At 46.6% G+C, this 22,634-nt stretch overlaps 1 protein-coding gene across 2 annotated transcripts in view; it reads right to left on the bottom strand.

The window, feature by feature from the left end:
• The window catches only part of SQOR (sulfide quinone oxidoreductase), a 50,314-nt gene extending 28,972 nt beyond the window's left edge, over positions 1-21,342 (bottom strand). Inside the window, exons 1-2 of one of the 2 annotated variants that reach the window (XM_032856588.1) lie at positions 21,289-21,342; positions 336-586 (exon numbers count right to left, since the gene is read on the bottom strand). In XM_032856588.1, coding sequence (XP_032712479.1) covers positions 336-569 — 234 coding nt within the window. In that variant the 5' untranslated portion in view covers positions 570-586; positions 21,289-21,342. Of the gene's footprint in view, positions 1-335; positions 587-21,009; positions 21,034-21,288 lie in introns of those variants that run through there. The other variant, XM_032856589.1, reaches the window with a different exon arrangement.
• Between the last annotated feature and the right edge of the window lie 1,292 nt (positions 21,343-22,634).

Here is a 22,634-nt window from a genome sequence, read left to right on the forward strand (position 1 = left end):
CTGCTTGTGTTCCCTCTCTCGCTGGGTCTCTCTCAAATAAATAAATAAAATCTTAAAAAAAAAAGAAAAGAATAAATCTATTGTTTTACACCACACAGTTTGTGATAATTTGTTATGGCAGCCCTAAGAAACTAATACAGAGAACATGAAAGCCTAGAGATCTGTCCCCTCCCATTCTCCCTCTCCCCACCTTCTCCCAATCCTTTGTGCGCAGAAGGAGAAGCACTAACGTGGACACAGGACAGCAACAGGGCCTGACAGCCATCCACACCCTAATCTCTAACACACACGCACGCCTACACGCAGGCACAGGGATTCAAAAAGGGGAGACTTACCTCACTGGGCTCAACAATGGCGACATTCTCCGCACCCACTCTCCTCTTCATGCGGGCGGCCATACTGATCCCACCGCTGCCCCCACCCAGCACCAGCACTTCATAGTGGTTCTTGGCGGCAAGGCTGGACCTTGTGTGCAGCTGAAGGAGGCTAGTCTGCTGAGTGCCCAGCCTGAGGGAGCAGGCAAAGAGCTGGGCTCGAGGGCCAGACGCCAACGCGGCCAGTGGGGTCATCTTCAGGCTGGATCAGGCTAGAAAGGAACAGATACGGCTGGGAGTAAGGAGGGACCACTATGGGACCAAAGCATTTTCTTTCAGGGAGGAAGGGGAGGCTGGCATCTGACCAGCTCTAGTTGGTTCCTGCCATCTGCTCTCAAGACCATTTTCCCATCTGGCTGTAGTCAAAAGTCTCCTGGGAACATCACTGAGAGCTAACATTGGGCTAAGCTTTCCATTTCTCTCATCCTCCTTTCAGGACACCTCGGACTTTGTCTGAACTAGGTAGGCCTCACTTTTTAAGTTCTAATAATTTGCCTATACTTATCCTTGTCCATCCATAACTCTAGGGAGTCCTGTGGTTTATCTGCCTGCCCCCCATTCTTCCTCAGGCATATTCTGTTTCTTTGACTTTTTAGTCCCTCAAAGATGTAGGAGTCCACAGAGAGATACCTGTACAATTCCTTGCCATAAAGCACACCTAAGACCTTGGGGAATTCCTAAGACACCCACCTTCTGCAACTCAGAGTTCAGACCAAGGTAACTGGGGCATTGGCTGCTCTCAGAAGCCTCCTGGCTCTGCTTCCCAGCAGACATGCAATGTAATCACATCACTGACCACACGTCAGCAAAAGCCCTCCACACCCTTGGTAACTTCAACCAGAAGATAAAAAAGCCATAAAAGGAGCCCTGCCTGGTATCGTAAAGTTATGTTTTATGTACAGAATCTGCACGTGCTGCTGACCAGTCTTTTGTTATGTCCAATTCAATAAACAATCTTCCCTTCACGGTTCCTCCCAGAGACCCACTTCACCTGTTTCTGTGCTGAGCAGTTAGTGCTTTGCCAGAGAGGAAGTAAGGGCCTCTCGGGAACTGGGCCTGGCTTCACCCCATCCACAGAACGGGTCTCACACTTTGCACACCCTCTATTTGCGTAACTTGAAGGGCCCAGACTCAAAATATCACCCGCTCTGGGTATTCCACTGCCCCAAATTTCACCATCAAGTTCCGTCCTTTGGGTTCAACAATGCTCCAGGAACCCTTTACTAAAATGAGGGTACCCAGCTGGGGGATAACAATTCTAGTAGCTAAGGTCATGAACTTCATCATGGGAACACTTCAATTACATGATTTTTCCCTCCAACTAAAGAAGAGGAAGGCTACACGAGGGGATTACACAAAGCCAAGATGGGAAAAGGATGTGAAAGGAAGTAAGAAAGGCCCTGGAGGAGGGAGGAATGAACTAGTGGGAAGGAGGAGGAGGTGAGTGCTGATTTTGATTAGAATTAACTATTGATGATTTTGATTAGAATTAACTATTGCAGAGTTTTGGCAAACCCAGCAACTTCCTCAGTATCTCTGCTCTGAGGTCCAAGGGGAGGTGGGGAAAGGGGCGTGGAGGATTTGGGCGCCTACAGTAAGTGGGGCAAGCTCATAAATTGTAGCTACAAGTTTAAAATCAGTGCAACCCTTCTAGAAAACAACATTTCTCATCTGGTGACGCTGTATTTCCATTTCTGGGATCCCAAGCTAAGGAAATAACCTCTAACGCTGAAGGAAAAATTCCTTTACAAAGATACTTCTCACATACTCATTCTTAATATGGTGAACCTTCAGTTAACTGGTTTGTGGACTGGCTCTGATTTCATCCTGGTTACAGAAAACCCACAGGCTCCACTCTGGCCAGGGAAGGCTCAGGTCCCAGACTTTTTTTTTTTTTTTTTTTTAAGATTTTATTTATTTATTTGACAGACAGAGATCACAAGTAGGCAGAGAAGCAGGCAGAGAGAGAGAGAGGAAGGGAAGCAGGCTTCCTGCTGAGCAGAGAGCCCGATGCCGGGCTTGATCCCAGGACCCTGAGACCATGACCTGAGCCGAAGGCAGAGGCTTAACCCACTGAGCCACCCAGGCGCCCCGGTCCCAGACTGTTTTAACCAACACTAATTCATGACTTATTCAATTTAACGTGGTATGAAGGGGCAGGAATAGCAGTCTGAATGTCAGAACATCGGGGGAAAGGTTAAGTACCGTTATACATGATAATGGGTGATTTTGAGTTCTTCTGCTTTTCTGTTTTATAAAATCTCACCTAAATACATAAATTAATGTTACAATAAAATCTTTTATTTTGACAAGTAACATGTATGAAGTCTATTACATAAGCCTTCAATCTCTGAGTTAGATGCCATTATCAACCCCATTTTACAGATGATAAAATCGAGCCAGGGAGCAGTTCAGTGACTTCAAGGTCATACAGCCCATCAGTGGTGGGCTGTGAACTGAATCCAGGCACTTTGGTGCCAGAGCCTCTACTCTAAACCACTGTACTCTACTATCTGTGTGATCTTTATCAACAACAGCAAAACACTGCCTATGTGATAATATTAAATGAAAAAAAATCCAGATATATTTTCCATATTTCACCATTCCTTTTTATGGTACTGACACCTAACTATTAATGTTTGGGTATAACTATAATTCATTTTTCTTCTTCTTTGTACATGCTTTTCTCAAGTTTTTGTTAATGAACTCTAGATTTTACATTTTGAAAATCAATTTTTTTAAAATGATTTGAGGAAAATCACCATGTAGGATGTTGCTGTCTCATAGGGAGAGAAGATTTTTTTTAAAAGCTTTATTTATTTATTTGAGAGAGAGAGCGCGCGCGAGCATGCCAGTGGTGAGAGGGAGAGGGAGAATCTCAAGCAGACTCCCCACTGAGCATGGAGACTGATGTGGGGCTTGATCCCAAGACCATGAGATTGTGACCTGAGCTGAAATCAAGAGTCGGAAGCTTTGGGCGCTTTCTTGGCTCAGCTGGTTAGGCATCTGCCTTCAGTTCAGGTCACAATCCCCGGGTCCTGGGTGAGAGTCCCACATCTGGCTCCTGCTCTGTTGGGGAGTCCGCTTCTCCTCCCTCTGCTCCTCCCCTGATTCGTGTGCACTCTCTCTCTCTTAAATAAATAAACAAAATCTTTAAAGAAAAAAAAAAAAGAGTTGAAAGCTTAACCAACTGAGCAACCCAGGTGCCCTGGGAAAGAAGTTATTTTATGGTGAACAGATACCTATCACTTCCTGCCTTTTCCCTATTTTTCACAAAATGACAGAATCACCACAAAACTCTTCACTTCCCAGAAAAGGGAAACCATTTTTTCACGGTCTTGAGGCTACATCTTAAACCCCCGTGGAGAGGGTTAAACAACAATGATCTAGGAGGAGGCCTGGCTAAGTTTCTGGTTTCTAGCTGCTCCATCTATGGTTATTTAACCTCCTAGTCCCCCTTCCAGCCTAACACACCACAGTTTTTCTCTTGGAAGACGAAGAGTTTACGCAAATATTTCCCTTATTCGGCCAAGATAGCTAGTTCTGTTCTATCTCAGCAGCTACCCATAGCCTGTTTCTGGATTCAGTATTTTTAAACACAAAGTCCTCTCAACTCCAATAGTAACAGTCATCAAACAGAATGTCCTGAGGATTGACTTCAATAAAAAACTCCTGAAGAAGATGCTGAGAGCTTCTCAGTTCGTGACACATGCTAGGAGGGGAAAGCGCTGTACCTCCACCCCGACTCCCATACCTATGCCTCTCATCAATGTGGCTATTTCCGAGTTGTAATAAACTTTAAGTATGTTGTAATAAAATGGTAAGTTTATAACTGGTAAAATTTTAAGTTGTAATAAACTGGTAAGCATGAGTAGTGTTTTCTGTGTGTCATTCTAGTGAATTACCAAACCTAAAAGGGAGTCATGGGAACCCCCAAATATGTAGTCAGCCAGGTAAAAGTGTGGGTAACCTGGGACCACATTTATAGATGACATCTGAAGTGGGGGCAGCCTTGTGGGGCTGAGCCCTTAACCTGATATAATTCTGGGAGTTACCACCAGAATTTAATTGTTGGACACCCACTTGGTGTCAGAGAACTGGCTAATGTTGGAAAAACCATACATTTGGTGTTAGAATATTAGAAGTGGTGTCAGAAAATATCACGCAGACACCGATAAGAATTTCTGGCATTATCTAAACCAAGTCTATAGCAACAACCAAAAAAAGAAGCAGCAGTCACACAACCTTAACCAGAAGGCAAACAGAAAAGACCAAACTTGACGCTGAAGTCAGCAGAAAAAAAACAGTATTTCTGCCAACCAAATAACAAGGAAGCATAAATCTAATATGACTTCTTAGTCTCTCAAGAAGATTATCTAAAACATATTTACTTATTCAGTTAAGAAATAAGAACTACCAACAAGGGACACCTGGGTGGCTCAGTCAGTTAAGCATGGACTCTTGATTTCAGGCTCAAGTCATGACCTCCCGGTTGTGAGATGGAGCCCTGTGATCTCCGTGCTAAGCATTGAAACTGCTTAGGATTCTCTCTTTCTCTCTCTGCCCCTCCCACACCTAGGGGGTAAAAAGAATTAACTACCAATGATACAGAAGAATGAAGCCACTTTATCTCTACTTTCTTACAAGGTGAAACACACACTTTTAAAAAATAAATAAGGCAAATTTAACTTGCATTTAACAAGTACATGTAATACATTTTATAATTAAATGATTTCATGATTCTAAGTTAAATAAAAATTCAGTTAATCCTACATCCATTGAGTGCCTCCTGCAACGTATCAAAATAAATGCTTTGCTCAAAAAAAATTAAAATTAAAATTAAAAAAAGGGGCACCTGGGTGGCTCAGTGGGTTAAAGCCTCTGCCTTTGGTCCAGGTCATAATCTCAGGGTCCTGGGACTGAGCCCACATCGGGGTCTCTGCTCTGCAGGGAGCCTGCTTCCTCCTCTCTCTCTGCCTGCCTCTCTGCCCACTTGTGATCTCTGTCAAATAAATAAAATCTTAATAAGTAAGTAAATAAATAAATAAATGCTTTGTTCTATCTGTAGTCTAACTGGCAAATGAAATCCCTGCTGACTGAAAATAAGACCATAACCTAGGCATCTCCTACTTACATCACTGGCAGCTGGCTCCCGCCCAGGGCCAGACAAGTCTTTGGGACCCCTCACCTTTCCACTGCTGGCCCTTCCTGCAAAGGCAGCACCCAGCGCCTGTGTGGAAACATCCCCCTGATCAGGGAGCCCCACAGCCCGGATGCGGGGCTTGACTCCAGGACCCTGGGATCATGACCTGAGCTGAAGGCAGACGCTCAACCACTGAGCCACCCAGGCGCTCCTACTCAGGGCCTCTTACTGAAAGCTCCACCAGGCCAGTCAGACTTGCAGTTAACCTTTCAGCGACTTCTGCTCTTGCAGAAAACAGTGGGTCTGTGTACGGTTCACAGCTGTTTTACTTCAAGCCTACACTACACTGGGCAGGGCCCTCCTTGCTTCAGGTTTCAGTAACAACAAAGCCAACTTTTACCTTGTCAGCTGCGTAGAACGCCTCCAAAATCAAAGCGGAAAAGAGATAAGGAATAGCCTCCAGCTCTGGCCACCCCCTCTGTTCCTCCCACCCTGCCTCTCCGCCCAGGTCTTCCCTGGGCCAGGCTTACTCTAAGCTGCTCTATCCTGAGGGTCTCAATCCCTGCAAATCCCAGTCTCTGAGGCACCAGTGAGCCTTGTCCGCTCAGCCCAGGTGGGGCTTTCCCCTAATACCCCAGTGATGAGACTCCAGAAAGGCTCCTCCTCCTCCACTAGCTCCTCCCCATTGGGGTTTCTAGGCTTATTTACTTAAATCGGCCCTGTGTCTGTCATTAGTTACAGCTCAACCAAATTACTTCCAGAAGATAGTATTTGATAGGAAAAGGTAGGGAGAAACTGTCACAATGATAATAGCTACATTTACTGAGCATTTACTAGTTCTACTTTACTTTCTCTCAGGGACTCCTTAAAATAGCTTTGTAAAAGGGATGGTAGCATCCCCATTTTACAGATGAAAAAAATGACGTTTAGTATAAGGTTGGAGGGCTTTCCTGAGATTACATCACTAATTTAACCAGGAGAGTTTAATTCAAACTGACTCCTCAACTGAGTTCTCACAGTGCTGGGCCTAAGAGATAATTGGAGGAAAATACCTACTGGCTAAATTGTATTGATATTCAAATTTAAAGTAACTTCTGCCCCCTGGGAGAGGGGTGGGAGAGAATCTACAAATTGAAAGAAAAAAAAATTACATTTCTTGGGGAGGGGTGAGATACAATAACAGCACTAATATAATTTTTGAAGAGCCCTTATCTTTTAGAAATACATACTGAGATTCTTAAAAATGAAATGATTTGGAACTTGCTTGAAAATACTACAAGTGGAGTAGGTAGAAGTTTAGAAAACACAAGACTGACCATGAGTTGATAATAATTTGAAGCCAACTATGGATATATAAGGGCATTCTCCATGGTAGGAAAATGTCCACAATAAAAAAAAAAATGAAATAACAAAAAACAATGTGTTAGAGTGGGCAGCTCTTTAGTCACTGAAATGGTCAGTTGTGGGCATATTTCAAGTAATAGCAAGATAAGAGACATGCGAGGAATAGCAACACCATTACAACCATACTTCCCTCCTGTGTGCCCAGAGCTGTGCCACTCACAGGGCCCACACCTGAGCCCCCCTGAAGGTACTGATACCACTTTACAGATGGGCAAACCAAGGCTCAGAGAGGCAAGGTGATCTTCCAAAGGTCACACAATGTGTCAGCAGCAAGACTGGAGCCACAATGAGTCATTTATGTGAACAGCAACTTTTTCTGAATGGCCCCTGGAGCACCAATGCAGACGTTCACAGGAGCTAGTAAGTCAGAGGACCATTACCCAGCTCGAGATCTGGGACAGCCTCTCTTCTGGGCTGGGCTGGACCTGGAAGGGACGAAGAGTCCTACAACCCCTAGGGGCCCCACACACCATCTCCCAGAGAGGCGGGACTCTACGCAAGGACAGATCCAGGTTTTACAGTCATCAAAGCCTATACACGTAGGGACCGAAATTACAAACACAAAATTAGATAGCATAGTTATTATTAACTTTGAATGAGAAAAGAAATCACAATAACTGTCTGGATTCTTGGTGATTCATGACTCTTCTGATAGCTCCCTCAGTCAATTTACCGGAAATACAAGCATAGAAATACTTCCTGGTTGCAACTTGGCTGCCCCACCCCACCCCACCCCCACACCCCCACAGCCCCGTACCACGGCTAGAACTCCCTGCCCCCACGAGGACCTGGACAAGAGACCACGCCTGAAGCTTGTGCTTCTGGAGAAATTCACCTCTAGTGCCCACAGCACTCCTTTAAAGCACTCTGCCCACCCACCCACGTCTCTCTCCTTCTACCAGTCCTGAGTTTTGTCAATCCCCCCCGCCACCACCCCTTCCCAACATAACATGGCTTGTTTGGACAATCGGAACCTAGATCCTGTGAAACTGGTTCCTCACTGTCCTATGGCAGATTTTTATGTGCTGGGCACTGTGCTGGGCACTGGAGGTAGACACATTATCTTCACTTTACAACTGAAAAAAGCAAGGCTGCAGAAAGACTGGCTATATTCTCAAGAGACACAAAGACAAAAAGAAAGAAAGAAAGAAAGAAAGAAAGAAAGAAAGAAAGAAAGCAAGCGGGCGCCTGGGTGGCTCGGTGGGTTAAGCCGCTGCCTTCGGCTCAGGTCATGATCTCCGGGTCCTGGAATCAAGCCCCACGTCGGGCTCTCTGCTCAGCAGGGAGCCTGCTTCTCCCCCCACTCTCTGCCTGCCTCTCTGCCTACTTATTATCTCTCTCTCTGTCAAATAAATAAATAAAATCTATTAAAAAAAAGAAAGAAAGAAAGAAATTAAATAAATAATAAAATTAATAATAATTAAAAAAAATAAAAACGGGATTCAACCAGAAGAGACGGTAAAGAGGGAGGTAGAGAAGGAAAGCAAACATCGTCACTTTCCCTGGCACACGGAGAATACTCCTGGGAATTTGCTCGCACAGCTATAGAGGCGGACAAGTCCCGACAGCAGCAGTCAGCAAGGAGGAGACCTAGGAGAGCCAATGGTGCAGTTTTCGTCCAAAAGTCAGCAGGCTCGAGACCCAGGAAGAGCTCATGTTGCAGTTTGAGTGTGTAGGCAGGAGAAAACTACTGTCCCAGATCAAGGCAGTCAGGCAGGAAGGATTCTCTCTTGGTGGGAGGGTGAACCTTTTTGTTCTCTTCAGACCTTCAACTGATTGGATGAGGCCACCCACACTGGAAGGGCCATCTGCCTTACAGATTCCTCCAGAGACATCTTCATAGACTGCCCCAGGATACTGTCTGACCAAATGTCTGGGCACGAATTAACTGTCGACTGTCTGACAGTAACCTATAAAATGGCAAGTCCAACTCCGGAAAAACCTCAGGAAGTGGAAATCGTTACTATGACTGGATTAGTATCATTTTGGGATCTCAAGAAAATGCCACACATTGTCTCATAAATCCTATGGCTCCTTAATCTGATCTCATCTTAATCTACATGCAAATGAAGGATGCAGTGATTTCTGTGGGAATTATCAATGGCACTGGACTAGACACTTCATGAAGCCTTCCTGGAGATGTTCTGAGTCCTACTATATTCATAATGTTTTTAATTGTATTTTATGATTGTTTGACATATGGGAGCCTTGATAATCCTAGTGAGACTGTCCCTCCAGGGCTAGCTAACCCCTAGAGAGAGTAAATAACGTGTCTGGGAGCACACCTCTGTTATGTAAACCAAACCGTCCACCATACTTCCAACCACTTCCTCCATCTGGCTTTCACACTCCAAAAGGCAATATTCCGATGACCTAATTATCCTCGGGCCAGACATCAGACAAATGGGGTAGCCCCTATACTCCAAAGCCCACTAAAATTATTCAAATTAGTCAACCCCAAACCTGGTCAGCCCCTTCCCCTTGCCTCACAGTAACTCCAGGATAGGCTTTGCCCATGTCTTCCCCTCCGTTCCCCCCCCCCCCATGCTTCCCCATGTGGCCCGATGTGGTAAAACATGCTCCTGTCCCTGAATAAAAGCTGCCTCGTAGTCCTCTCGGGACATGATGGAAGATTCTGTATATTTAGACAATTTTTCCCTCTGCTCCTTCTCCTTACATCTCCACTCAACAGTCACGTGGCAGGCATTTAAAAAGTAATCTAGGGGCACCTGGGTGGCTCAGTGGGTTAAAGCCTCTGCCTTTGGCTCGGGTCCTGATCCCAGAGTCCTGGGATCAAGCCCCGCATGGGGCTCTCTGATGAGCAGGGAGCCTGATTCCCTTCCCTTCTCTCTGCCTTCCTCTCTGCCTACCTGGGATCTCTATCTGTCAAATAAATAAATAAAATCTTAAAAAAAAAAATTTTTTTTAAGCAATCTAATTACACAAGACTGTGGAATGCTAGAATTATGTGGGTGACTGGACCAAAGTTTTACAACTAAATAACAGATACAATGTGATTTTCTTAATCTCATAATTACTCTGCAAGACTAGAGGGCTGGACCTTCCTTTCCTTTGTCATACTCTTATTACCTGCTCTACCTAAATGAGCTATCTTCTCCACCAAGGAAAGTGTTTTCACCTCCTCTTTATCCACTTAACCTTGGTAAATAGGAAGTGTCATCAGTCAGAGGTGCTCAGAAAGGCGTTTCAGGAAGAGTTTCCTACAGGATATAAATAAATACATGTGCATATTTATACCTATGCTAAACATGCCACAATCATACTGTGGCTAAATGTGCACAACCCAAAATCTGCACAAAAGATCTGCAAATTAAATTATATTTAGCTGTGCTAAATGTGTAAGTGTATCTTTATGGAAAGAACAGAGTTACATTAAGTCCACATGCTGCTAAGACTATTTCTACCAGTATTCACTGAGTCTCTGCACACAAGGACCTGTGCCGATGGACAGAAATTTCCCCAACCCATTCCTGCTCCCATTCTCGATCTATTAGCTTTAGGTGCTAAGGGAAGAAGAGCAGATTTGCCAACAAATGCTAATGTAGGCCAAGAATAAGGTGAGGCAAATTTCAGGGGAAATTCTTTTTTAAATATTATAAGGTCCAATTTGAATATTGGAGTGTTTAAAATAAGCCATAAAAAAGCTAGGAGAGGGCGCCTGGGTGGCTCAGTGGGTTAAGCCACTGCCTTCGGCTCAGGTCATGATCTCGGAGTCCTGGGATTGAGTCCCTCATCGGGCTCTCTGATCAGTGGGGAGCCTGCTTCCCTCTCTCTGTCTCTGCCTGCCTCTCTGCCTACTTGTGATCTCTCTCTGTCAAATAAATAATAAATAAAATCTTTAAAAGAAAAAAAAAGCTAGGAGAAAATTTAAGTGGACATTTACATCATCAGTGGGTAAGATTTTTAAAAAAAAGTTCTTTGCACAACACCTTAGCATAACAAAAATCAGGTCAATGGTTTGAATATTTAAACATTTTTCAAAACTTCTTTTTTAAAGATTTTTTATTTATTTGAAAGAGAGAGCATTGCCAGGAGAGGGGAAGAGGGAAGGGGAGAGGTAAAGGGGAGAGATGGAGGGGAGAGGAGGGGATCAACAACTGTGGCCTCGCTTATACATAATTTAGGTTATCCAGAAGATGAAACAGAGACTTTGGAGCTGATGAGACTCAAATTTGATTTTGTACCTTAGTCAATACTCTGATAGGAGACCTCTTCGGGGACCTTGGAATGAAGATCTTTTGTATATGGGCTAAGAAGGAATCTTTGGGAGCCAGAGTATGAACGGTGTGGCGGGCACAATAATGTCCCTGCCCGAAGACATCCTTCTCCCAGGAACCTATGAGTATGTTACATTGCAAGCTAAGGGGACTTTGCTGGTGTGATTAAGTTAAGGACCTTGAGATGGGGAAAGTAGCCTGCATAATTCAGGTGGGCCCTCGTATGAATGGGATGGATCCTCGAAAGTGAAGAACCTTTCCCAGCTGTGGTCAGAGGGCTGGCGTGACTCTGGAAGAAAGGTGAGAGAGGTATCAAGCTGCTGGCTATGAAGATGGAGGAAGGGGTCCATGAGCCAAAGATGTGGGCAGCATCTAGAAGCCGGAAAAGAAAAAGGGAAAAACAAAAACAAAACTAGATTTTCCCTTGGAGCTTCTGAAAAGAACGTGGCTCTGCTGGTGCTTTGATTTTCTAGTGAGACGCATGCTGGACTTCTGAACTACTGTACTGTAGGAATGGAAATCTGTATCCTTTAAGTCACTAAATCCATGGTAATCTGTTAGAGCAGCAGTCGAAAACCGATCCATCACCTTACTCAAGCTTCACAACAATCCCATTAGTTAGGTATTGTTATTCCAATCTACTGTTGCTGAAACTGAGGTTCAGGGATGTTAAGTACATTCTAGTTAAATCTAATAGCTTGGATATAAACCCCAATTTTTTAAAAAAGATTTTATTTATTTATTTGACATAGAGACAGATCACAAGCAGGCAGAGCAGCAGGCAGAGAGGTGGGGGGGAAGCAGGCTCCCTGCTGAGCACAGAGCTCCATCCCAGGACCCTGAGATCATGACCTAAGCAGAAGGCAGTGGCTTAACCCACTGAGCCACCCAGCCATCCCTAAACCCAGATTTTTGAAAGTCAACCCTAACACTCCTTCCACTAACCCAGAGACGGTGAAAGTATAGAAAATAAAGGTAGCCCATTTTTGGGCAGCTGTTCCTTCAGAGACAGCCAGAAAGTTTGGTGCTATGCCCTTGGCAGACTATTTTCTGCCTGCTACTACCCGCTATACTGACCATCCCAGGGGATGACCAGAACAGTCCAGTGGGGATAGACATGACCAGAGTCTAGAACCAGAGTCCAAAAGCACTAAGAGGTTTCAATCTCTCTGGGAAAAGAGATGCATCAAAATGCCAGCAAATAACTGAGTGGCTACAAGAAAGTTCCAAGAAAGGCAAGGAAGGTAAACACATGTATAGAATTGGCTTGAGCTGGAGGGACTAGAGCAGTGTGAGCCAGACTGGGCGTTGGGCCATGGCTGAGATCAGGGTATTTCGGGGGGGTGGGGTATAATCATGGAAGGGGGACAAGGGAGCACCATATACTCCATTCCCCCTGGAAAGTCAGTTCTATCTGTGCAAGGACACCATGTGACATGCTCACTGTGTTAGTCTCAGCACCTAGCACAGTGCCTGCCACAATAAGGGATCTCAGTAATTGTCGAAGCCCATCTAGCCTACTAGAAAATACCATAGACACGATAGCCTATAAACAGGAATTTATTCCTCACAGTTCTGGAGGCTGGGAAGTCCAGGATCAAGGCACCAGCATAGTCATGTTGATGAAGTTCAAGAACATAGGTGAGGTTTGGTGGGATGAGATCCAGAGCCAATGACCAAGAAAGAATTCTTGAGACATCTTTGGTGCAAAATGGTGGTTTATTAAAGCACAGGGACAGGACCCGTGGGCAGGAAGAGCTGCTGCCCTGGGTTGTGAGGGATGGCAGGTTCTATACCGTGTGGTTGGGAGAAGGTAAGGGAAAGGGAGGTTTCAATAGAACTTTCATATGCTAAAGAGGGCCTACAAGGTACCGTTATATGGAGATCAAGGTTGTCTTTCCCTTTTAGCAAGCCATTAACATCAAGATAGTTGGGAGATTCCTAAAGAATGTCACATGTGTCCCACCCAGGAGTGGTGGGGGTGAGGGGGAGATTGCGAGGTGTCAGCCTTTTGCTTTGTCCTCAGCCAGCCTTCTGCCCTCATCAATGTGAGGGCCGCCCCCCCACCCCGTGTCCTCACCTGTTAGAATTGGCTCTGGATCTCCCTGGACCCTCATTTGTATAGGCAATAATCCCATTCATGAAGGCCGGTGACTTCATCACCTCACAAAGATCCCACCAAATAATACCATCACCTTTGGGGCATAGGAGTTCAAAGATGAATTTTGGAGGGAGCACAAACACTCAGACCACAGCAGTCATATCTGCTTTGAAACATGAATTAAACGATGAACAGATTTATGGGAGTTAATTCATTCCAAAAAAATCTACCGAGTGTGGAGGAAAACACAAAGTTCTAGGATGGGTCCCTTCTTGAGCTAGTAAGAGAATGCTGTGCACAATTCCCACCTCACCCTTTGGGGACAGAACAAAGTGCAGTGTAGTCAAAAGGGGCAGAACACCTTAGGAGTTTTGATGAAAAAGTAATCTATGAAAACATGGTGAAACAGAATCTGAGCAGGAGCAGGCAGGAGTTGACAAGTGGGCATGCTAGGGAAGGGAAGAGCACAAATCAGTAAGTCAAAGAGCACATCTCACTCCAGCCTTCTCTGCCCTGCGCTGAGCCCTGAGAGCTGACCTGGGAGGTTGGTATCAACTGGCCTGCTCCACCGAGAGCCTTAATTCTTATGGGGAGGCCCTCAGCTACAGCTCAGCTCTTTCCTCAGGGCTTTTTGTTGTTTTTTTTTTAAGATCCTATGACCCTACAATTGCACTACTGGGTATTTACCCCAAAGATACAGATGTAGTGAAAAGAAGGGCCATCTGTACCCCAATGTTCATAGCAGCCATGGCCATGGTCGCCAAACTGTGGAAAGAACCAAGATGCCCTTCAACGGACGAATGGATAAGGATGGAGTACTATGCCTCCATCAGAAAGATGAATACCCAACTTTTGTAGCAACATGGATGGGACTGGAAGAGATTATGCTGAGTGAAATAAGTCAAGCAGAGAGAGTCAATTATTATATGGTCTCACTTATTTGTGGAGCATAACAAATAACATGGAGGACACAGGGAGATGGAGAGAAGAAGGGAGTTGGGGGGAATTGGAAGGGGAGATGAACCATGAGATACTATGGACTCTGAAAAACAATCTGAGGGTTTTGAAGGGGCGGGGGGTGGGAGGTTGGGGGAGCCAGGTGGTGGGTATTGGGGAGGGCACGTATGACATGGAGCCCTGGGTGTGGTGCATAAACAATGAATTCTGTTATGCTGAAAAGAAATTAATTTAAAAAAAGGTTTTATGTATTTGAGAAAGAGGGAGAGAGTGAGCATGAGCAGGGGGAGAGGGAGAAGCAGATGCCCCACTGAGCAGGAACCCCCTATGTGGGGCTCAACCCCAGGACCCTGAGCTCACGGCCTGAGAACCGACTGAGCCACCCAGGTGCCCCTCTCAGGGTTCTGGTAATCACACCCTCTGCTTTTTCAGGCCTCGAATCAATACAATCACTTCACCACTCCCACTGGTTTCTCTTAACCTTGCCCACACCTTTGTAAAGAGTTATTGTATTAAACCCTTCTTAGTAACATGTTTGAATGTGCTGTTTCCCGGAGACCCTGGCTGACAAGGCAGAAAGGCCCAGAACCTGTCTGGGCAATGGAAGACCAACCAGATTTGGCTGCTGTTCAGAGGAGTAGAAGAGTAGACAAGGAAGAAATATTATAGCCCAATTCTGAAGGGTCACACTAGGGAACTGAAGCTTTCCACCGAAAAATCACCCTTGAGAAGTAAAAGAATTGAGGGAATAGTTTTGAGAAAATGAACCTGGTATCAGGGGGCAATTTTTTTTTTTTTAAGATTTTATTTATTTACTTATTTATTTGAGAGAGTGCAAGCAAGGGGAGGGAGGAAGGGACAAGCTGACTCCGTGCTCAGCGCAGAAACTGCCGCAGGGCTCAGTCCCACAATCCTGGGATCACGACCTGAGCGGAAATCAAGAGTTGGATGCCTAACTGACAAACCACCCAGGCGCCCCTCAGGGAGCAATTTAAATAGGGGGAGAATCAAACCAGTCCCGGAAGTCGGTTTTGGAGATGAGTGCAGTGGTCTAGGTGGGAGTGATTAAGGGCCTGATCAGGTACTCATATTAGAAATTCAAATAAAGATTCAGATAAGAATGAGGTGGAGGGGACGCCTGGGTGGCTCAGTGGGTTAAGCAGCTGCCTTCGGCTCAGGTCATGATTCCAGCGTCCTGGGATCGAGTCCCACATCGGGCTCCTTGCTTGGCGGGGAGCCTGCTTCTCCCTCTGCCTCTGCCTGCCATTCTGTCTGCCTGTGCTCGCTCTCTCTCTCTCTCTCTCTCTCTCTGACAAATAAATAAATAAATAAAATCTTTAAAAAAAAAAAAAAAAAAAAGAATGAGGTGGAGGAAAGGGAATGAATTGAGTGAGAGGTGGGAAGGGTACCCTGGGGGAAAAGTCAAAGTTGACACCCAAGAAGCAGAGGAGAGAGGAAGTATATGAAACAGTAAACAGGGCAATCGGGCAGGCGAGGGAAAACCACCTAGAACGAGCATTATGGAACTGTGGACAGGAGGAGGGCAGCCTGCGGCTGGTAGGTGTCCCCTGGGAAGAAATAAGATTGGAGAAGCATATGGCACTGAAGTTCAGGCTGGGAGCTTAACCCCAGATGACTGCAATCCCATCTAGGGGTCACAGGTCACAGAGCAACAGTCTGCAGGCCAAACACAGACTGGAGCTAACCCCCCCAAAACTCCAGAGTCTTGGCCTGATAGCACCAGGCCCACATTCTCACATGCTGACCCTTGCCTGGAGCTGAGCAGTCACCGGTTCCAGTTCACCCCAGCTCCCCCCAGTCTTGGTTCCTCCTCTGCATCACCCGCCCCGCCCTGGCTGGCATTTGAACTCATGGCCCCCCCTCAAAGGGCAGTGAGAGCCCTTGGAAGTTCTCAAGCCGGAGATCCCCTGCAGGAAGCACAGAGGATGAACTGGAGCAATTCGGTTGAGTTCAGCATTTCCGAGTGTGTGCTCTGTGCCTAGCGTCAGGCTAGATGCTATGGGGACCGCCACAAAATAGTACTATCTGTCTGTTTTACTAGAAGAGACCGGGAATACAAGCCCTCACTAAGTGGCTGCTTCAGAAACTCAGGCACCAGCGAGGGCCCGGAACAGACAATGCGAACTGAGCTGAAGGCGCAGATACGAAACACAGGCTGAGCGGACTTTGTGTGACACACGGGCTATAGGGGACCGAGGAGGAAGAATGTGAGCGACAACCTTGCTCGGGTGGCTCTAATGAAGAGAGGCTGTATGTAACAGTGCTGGATCACTCAGCGCAGAGTCAAGGTCCAAAGCAGGGTGCGAGAGAAGGAAGCCACACCTCAAAAAGGGCAGGGAGCAGTGCTCTGTGAAGACCAATGTCAGCTGCACCCTTCCTTTTGGCACACGTCCCCTTGAGTAATGGCAGCGCTGTCACCACCTGTGTGTCCGGGAACTGGATTACTATATTGCTAGCAAATAAACAAAATGGAGCAATCTTTGTTTAGGCCTGCAGGGCCACAGCACAACTCTCCAGAGTTGCTATAAAAATCAAATATTTTAATATTTTAACATTAAGTATTAAGCCGTGCAGCAAATGCTCTGGTTGTGGACCAAGAGAAAGTCATCCAGGAAACAAATATCATGTACTGCTCCCTCATGACTCAGGGGTCAGAGCCACACTGGGGCTCATTAGTTCCCTAACTCTGTAAGAACAAAGTGTTAAGAAATGTCTTTAAAGAGAGACTGACAGAGTCATCAGTGAGGAGTTGGCCACGAAACAGCAGTCCCCTTGGCTGCTAAGGAATTTCCGACCAGTTTCCGTTGCCTATACTCATTTTATAATCAAGAAAGCCTAATAATGAGGGATTGACAACTTCAATACATTTCAAGCCATATATTTGCAGAAAATAAAAATTACACTTGCAAAAGGAAAATGCTTGCACTCTGACTTCAGACAAGGAAGAAATAAGTCTGTCAACTGGATTATTTCAACGGAAAGTTAGAGGTTTTGACTGAGCTGTCGGCAGGTGGGGGAATGCCTTGCTTCCCGGCTTGAGTTAGCCAATGGGAGTGTGGCCGCACGTGTTCTGGTGTATGAGTAATCACCCTTTAGCTCCCCTTCAAGTCCATCATTCACAGTTGGCCTCTAGTCAAGTATACTGCAGGCTTCCTTTCAACGTCTGCATATGCCTATGTGTGTGTGTCCATCCCCAGACTGTAGAACAGGACACACTGGAGACGGAGGCCTGATGTGGGATTAATTTGCTCCCAGTCACACAGCAGGGTCAGCTTAGGCTGAATCTGATAAATGGTCACAGTAAAATTACTCATCAGGCTCGGAGTGCTGGGCCTCCTGCTCAGTGTCCCATACAAGAAGATTCTGAAGGGTAGAATTTCATTATGAACAAGGACTGGCCAATTAATCAGGCGTATTAGTCCCTGGAATCCAGTGTGTGGGGTCTTAACACAATGAGAAAAGACTCTTTAATTACAAGTTATATATCTGTTGTTTGAACATGACTGAAGAGACGCCGAACTAAATCCTTTAATGGTTAGAACAGAAGAGGGGTAGGCTAGGTAACAGGTGTGCCAAGTCGCCTAAGCTGGTGTCTGTCCTATGTCTAACCCAATGACGCAGTTCCCCATCCTGGTGAAGCTCTGTTTGAGGGTGTGTCAGGAGTCAGGGAGTCAGAAGACTGGGTCCACATTCCAGGCAGTGCCAGCAATGGATAAAGGATTGGACTGGGAGTCTCCAAAAGTCTCTTCCTTTTCAAAGAAACACTGTGATCTTCCAAATGAAGGGGGGAAAGGGAAAGGGAGGTTCACAAGCAAGACTCAAATGGGAAGACTTATTCTCCTAACTCCTGAGATTGATCCCAGCTGTGAATTATTGCAGCACAGAATCCCAAAGGTATAACCAGGCTAGCCCCTGCTATCTCTTCATTTTGTAAGAACATCAGTCATATTGGATTAGGTCCCACCCTATGATCTCATTTAATCTTAATTTCTTTTTTAAGGGCTCTATCTCCAAATACTGTCATATGCCAAGGCCCTGGGGGTTAGGGCTTCAACATAGGAATTTTGAGCAGACACATTCAGTCCATAACACCAGAGTTAGCCCCAGTGTGTTCTAAATTTCCTATTCCTTTCAAAGTTCTCTCCCCATCTTCCAGCCCCCAATTTAGCACTTTTACAAAGTAAACCTCAAGGCTGGCTGGCTAGACTGACTTTTCTTCTTCCTGTTATCATCCACATTTACTGGATTACATAGACTTTAAAGGCTGGGAATTAAGAAGCAACTAGTTAGGAAGCAGCGGGGTGGCTTGGTCGATTAAGCTTTGAGACTTTGGCTCAGGTCATGATCTTGGGGTCCTGGGATGGAGCCCCCCACCTCGGGTTCCCCACTGCATTAGGAATCTAATGACCTTGGCATTAGATCTTAAAAAAAAAAAATCTTAAAAAGATCTTAAAAAAAAAAAAAGAAAAAAGAAAAAGAAGCAATTAGTTGGCTTCAGGCCTAGTCTGGGCAGCTTCTAGCAAATTCTTCCCACCACTACTGCTATTTACCAAGTCTTCAGGGGCAGACTTATGTAGTGGGTGGGAGGGCAGGGAAAGGTAAGAAGAGGAAAAAGAATGTGTATCTATGCCCAGAAGTGCCTCATCATGGGTCTGTCTTCATTTCCTATTAGACATTTCCTGTGTTACAACATACGGATTAACAAGCTTAGACACAGTAAAGATGCAAAAGAACTGTTCTGCAGAGGAATGCGGGTTTCCCAACAACATTCAAAATCATTTTCTTGGGCAGAACACCAGCTGCACAGACCCACTCACACGATCTATCAGCCCTGACTGACATCCCAAGCACTCAGCTCCAGATGTGTTTATGTATTTGTTTAGCCTCTTAAAAAAAAAAAAAAAAAAAAAGCCACCCAAATTTTAAATAGTCCTATCTCAAACCACCAGCTGTCTCCTCAATGAATTTTTGAATTTTTGGTTTTTTAGATGTAATCATAAGCAACCCTCTCCAACCTTATTCATTCAATAAATGTTTACTGAGTACCTTCCATATACCAGGGCTGGGCATACCAACCGTGATGGCCATAAGCGTGAGGGACTAATAAATGGTATTTATTTCACATCTCTGTGCCAGGTGTGGTGCTAAGTACTTAAACAGATGGGAAGACACAATTATCTCCACCATGCAATGAAAAAGCTAAGGCGGAAAGAAGTTCAAAAGCCAAGGTCAAGGGGCACCTGGGTGGCTCAGTGGGTTAAAGCCTCTGCCTTGGGCTCAGGTCATGATCCCAGGGTCCTGGGATTGAGCCCCGCATCGGGCTCTCTGCTCAGCGGGGAGCCTGCTTCCCCTCTTTCTCTGCCTACCTCTCTGCCTACTTGTGATTTCTGTCAAATAAATAAATAAAATCTTAAAAAAAAAAAAAAAGCCAAGGTCAAGCTGCCAGTCAAAGCAAGTGTCAAGACATAGCCATGTCACCTGACCTCTGGGAGTGCTCTTTGCACTCTGCAGGGATCTTAACCTGAGGCCTGTGAACTTGAATGGGAAAAAAAAAAAAAAAATCACATCTTTATTTTCACTATCTCTAGGTAAAATTTAACATTTTCTTCAGTTACACATGTAGGCCAAAAACTACAGCAATATCATCGGTACCTATGATTGCCAACGGAAATCACAGGTGGTGGGGCACCTGGGTGGTGCTGTCAGGTAAGCCTCAGCCTTTGGCTCAGGTCACCATCCCCACCCAGATGGATCCCTGCTTCTGGGTCCATGCTCAGTGGGAAGTCGGCTTCTCCCTCTAGCCCTCCACCTGGCTTGTGTGCTCTCTCTCTCTCTCTCTCAAAAATAAATAAATAAAATCTTAAAAAAAAAAAAAAAAAAAAACCGGGGCACCTGGGTGGCTCAGTGGGTTAAAGCCTCTGCCTTCAGCTCAGGTCATGATCCCAGGGTCTTGGGATCGAGCCCCACATCTCATCAGCCTCTCTGCTCAGCAGGGAGCCTGCTTCCTCCTCTCTCTCTGCCTGCCTCTCTGCCTACTTGTGATCTCTGTCAAATAAATTAAAAAAAAAAAAAAACCCAAAACCACAGGCGTTTTCTTATATCACAGGTGTTGCCTATATCTTGAAATATTATGCTCATTACTATTCCAAAATTATGGTAGCTAGATCTGCTGCTAGATCTTTGACGCATTAGGTTTTCTTTAAAGCACATATATTACTACATTATAGATTCTTTTAATATTTGATAAGTGCTTTGGAAATAGTTCCCTTTACAATACTTTTATTTTATAGCTTTAAAACTATTGTTTGGGGAAGGCATCCTTACTCTCCCCAGAACGGCCTGCCGAAGGGCTAACGGTACAGAAACGGGTCAGAACCCCGCATTACAGCAAAGAAGCCCAGGCAGGTGCAGAAGCTCTTCTCACTGCGTCTTTGAGCAAGAAGCGAGGCTGGGATTTTCATATTTAACCGAGAGATGAAGAGCAAACGGTAAGAGCCCCAATTCCGCCAGAGGATTCTCTCCTTTCCACCAACTCCCGTTCAGCACGTGACCTAAATGCTATCTCGTTCCAGCCGAAGCTGCTTCTTTGAGCGTCCGCCTCAGTCCGACGCTCGGCGTCGGTGGGTAAGTGTGCCTCCGGGGCGGGCGGATGTCAACCTCGGATCCCTGAGACTGGGCACTGTGTCCTGCGACGGCGCCAAGGGACATATTCAACAAGTGGAGGGCGTCACCAATTCCCGCATACCAAGCCGCCAAGAAATTCCCACGCACCAAGACCACAGATCCTTGGGTTTCCAACCGCCGCTCGCAGGTTGGCGTCACCGCGCCCCCGAAACCCGACATTCCGGGAAGGAAGCACGAGTCCCCACAGCCAAGTTCCAGACAAGGGCAGCAAGAGCTGCGGGCGTCGCGGGTGGGGAAGGAGCGTGAAGCGACGGTCCGCGCACAGTCCCGGCTGCGTGGGCAGAGAGGGGCCACCAACCAGCCTCCGGGGTGATCTGTCCCCGCCTGGCCCGCTCCCCTGGCCCACGGCCCGAGATGGCCTCTTACCCAGAGACGAGCGGAGCTTCCGGCCACCGTGTTGGCGCAGCAAAAAGGGCTGCTCCCTGCCCGGGCTCACGGCCTCCGCTGGGGCTCCGCCCGCCCGCGCGCCCGGCCCCCGGGCGGATGCTAGGGGCGGGGAGAGCGGGGCTTCCCCCAGGAAAGGTCCGGAAAGGTCCTGTCGCTGCCCCGCCTGGCGCCCCAGCCCGAGACCGAGGCCAAGTGCAAATGGCACCGGGGCTTTGAGTGCGCCCGGAGGACAGAGCCAGGGACGTGGGTCCAGCCGGCCTGGAACGCTGCGGGCACGCTGCCCCCTACCCCTCGCGCACTCCGGAGGGCGGCCGGCGTCCTCACGCGAGTCAGCGAAGGGGACGGAGGCCACCTGTTACTCCCGCCGCCCCTTCCCCCCGCGCCCTCCTGCCCCACCCCCTCTCCCGGCCGGCGCCGCGTAACTGGGAGGGGCGAAGGGGAGGCCGGGCTCTGGATAAAGGTCCGGCAGTTTGGATTAGGTCCTCCTGGGCGTGCTTCTGCTTGGTTCCCAGCGCGTCCCAGGAAAACAGCGACCCCTGCGCACACTTAACAGATAAGGCCACCCTGGCCCAGAGCGGCCCAACGACTCGCTTTGGTAAAGACTGGAGCCTCTCTCTTAGCTCGGGGAGCAGGCTGGGGCCAGCTGGCTTCGGCACTGGCCTTCACACCATCTTCCATCCTTTCATGACTGGACATGTTCAATTGGCTGCTCTTTTCAAGGGGGTGCTGCAAAGTGTGGATGAGCGGGTCTCCACCAAAACGGATCAAGCAGCACCTCTTTATAATAAATAGAGGGTGTCCCAAAAGTCTTACAATTTAAAATGCCTGAGACCTTGAAAACTGTAAGATACTGAAGAAAGAAGTTGAAGAACACACAAACGGAAAGACAGTTCGTGCTTGTGGATTGAAAGAATTAATGTTAAAATGTCCACACTACCCGAAGCAATGTGTAGGTTCAATGTAATCTTTCCAAACATTTCAATGACATTTTTCCCCACAGAACTAAAACAAACCCTCCTAAAATGTGTATGGAACCACAAGACTCAAAGTATCTAAAGCAATCTTGAGCAAAAAGAACAAAGCTGGAGGCGTCATGCCTCACCTAAGACCCCTCCTTCTTCTTCCAAGACCAGTGACTGTAACATCACACAGCCAGGAAGGGGGCTAAGAGTTTGTGCACTCGCTCCTGCAATCATTCTTTCATATGATGTATACTCCCCAGTCCCCCCTGCCTGCTAGGTGTCCAGCAAGTGCTGTGCCTGCTCCCTGGTTGTACAGTGGACAAAGCAGACTTGGTTCCTACCCACGTGGGGCTTGCAAAGTAG

This window comes from Lontra canadensis, unplaced genomic scaffold, assembly GCF_010015895.1.
Source record: "Lontra canadensis isolate GAN:19392208 unplaced genomic scaffold, GSC_riverotter_1.0 scaffold12, whole genome shotgun sequence".
NCBI lineage: Eukaryota > Metazoa > Chordata > Mammalia > Carnivora > Mustelidae > Lontra > Lontra canadensis.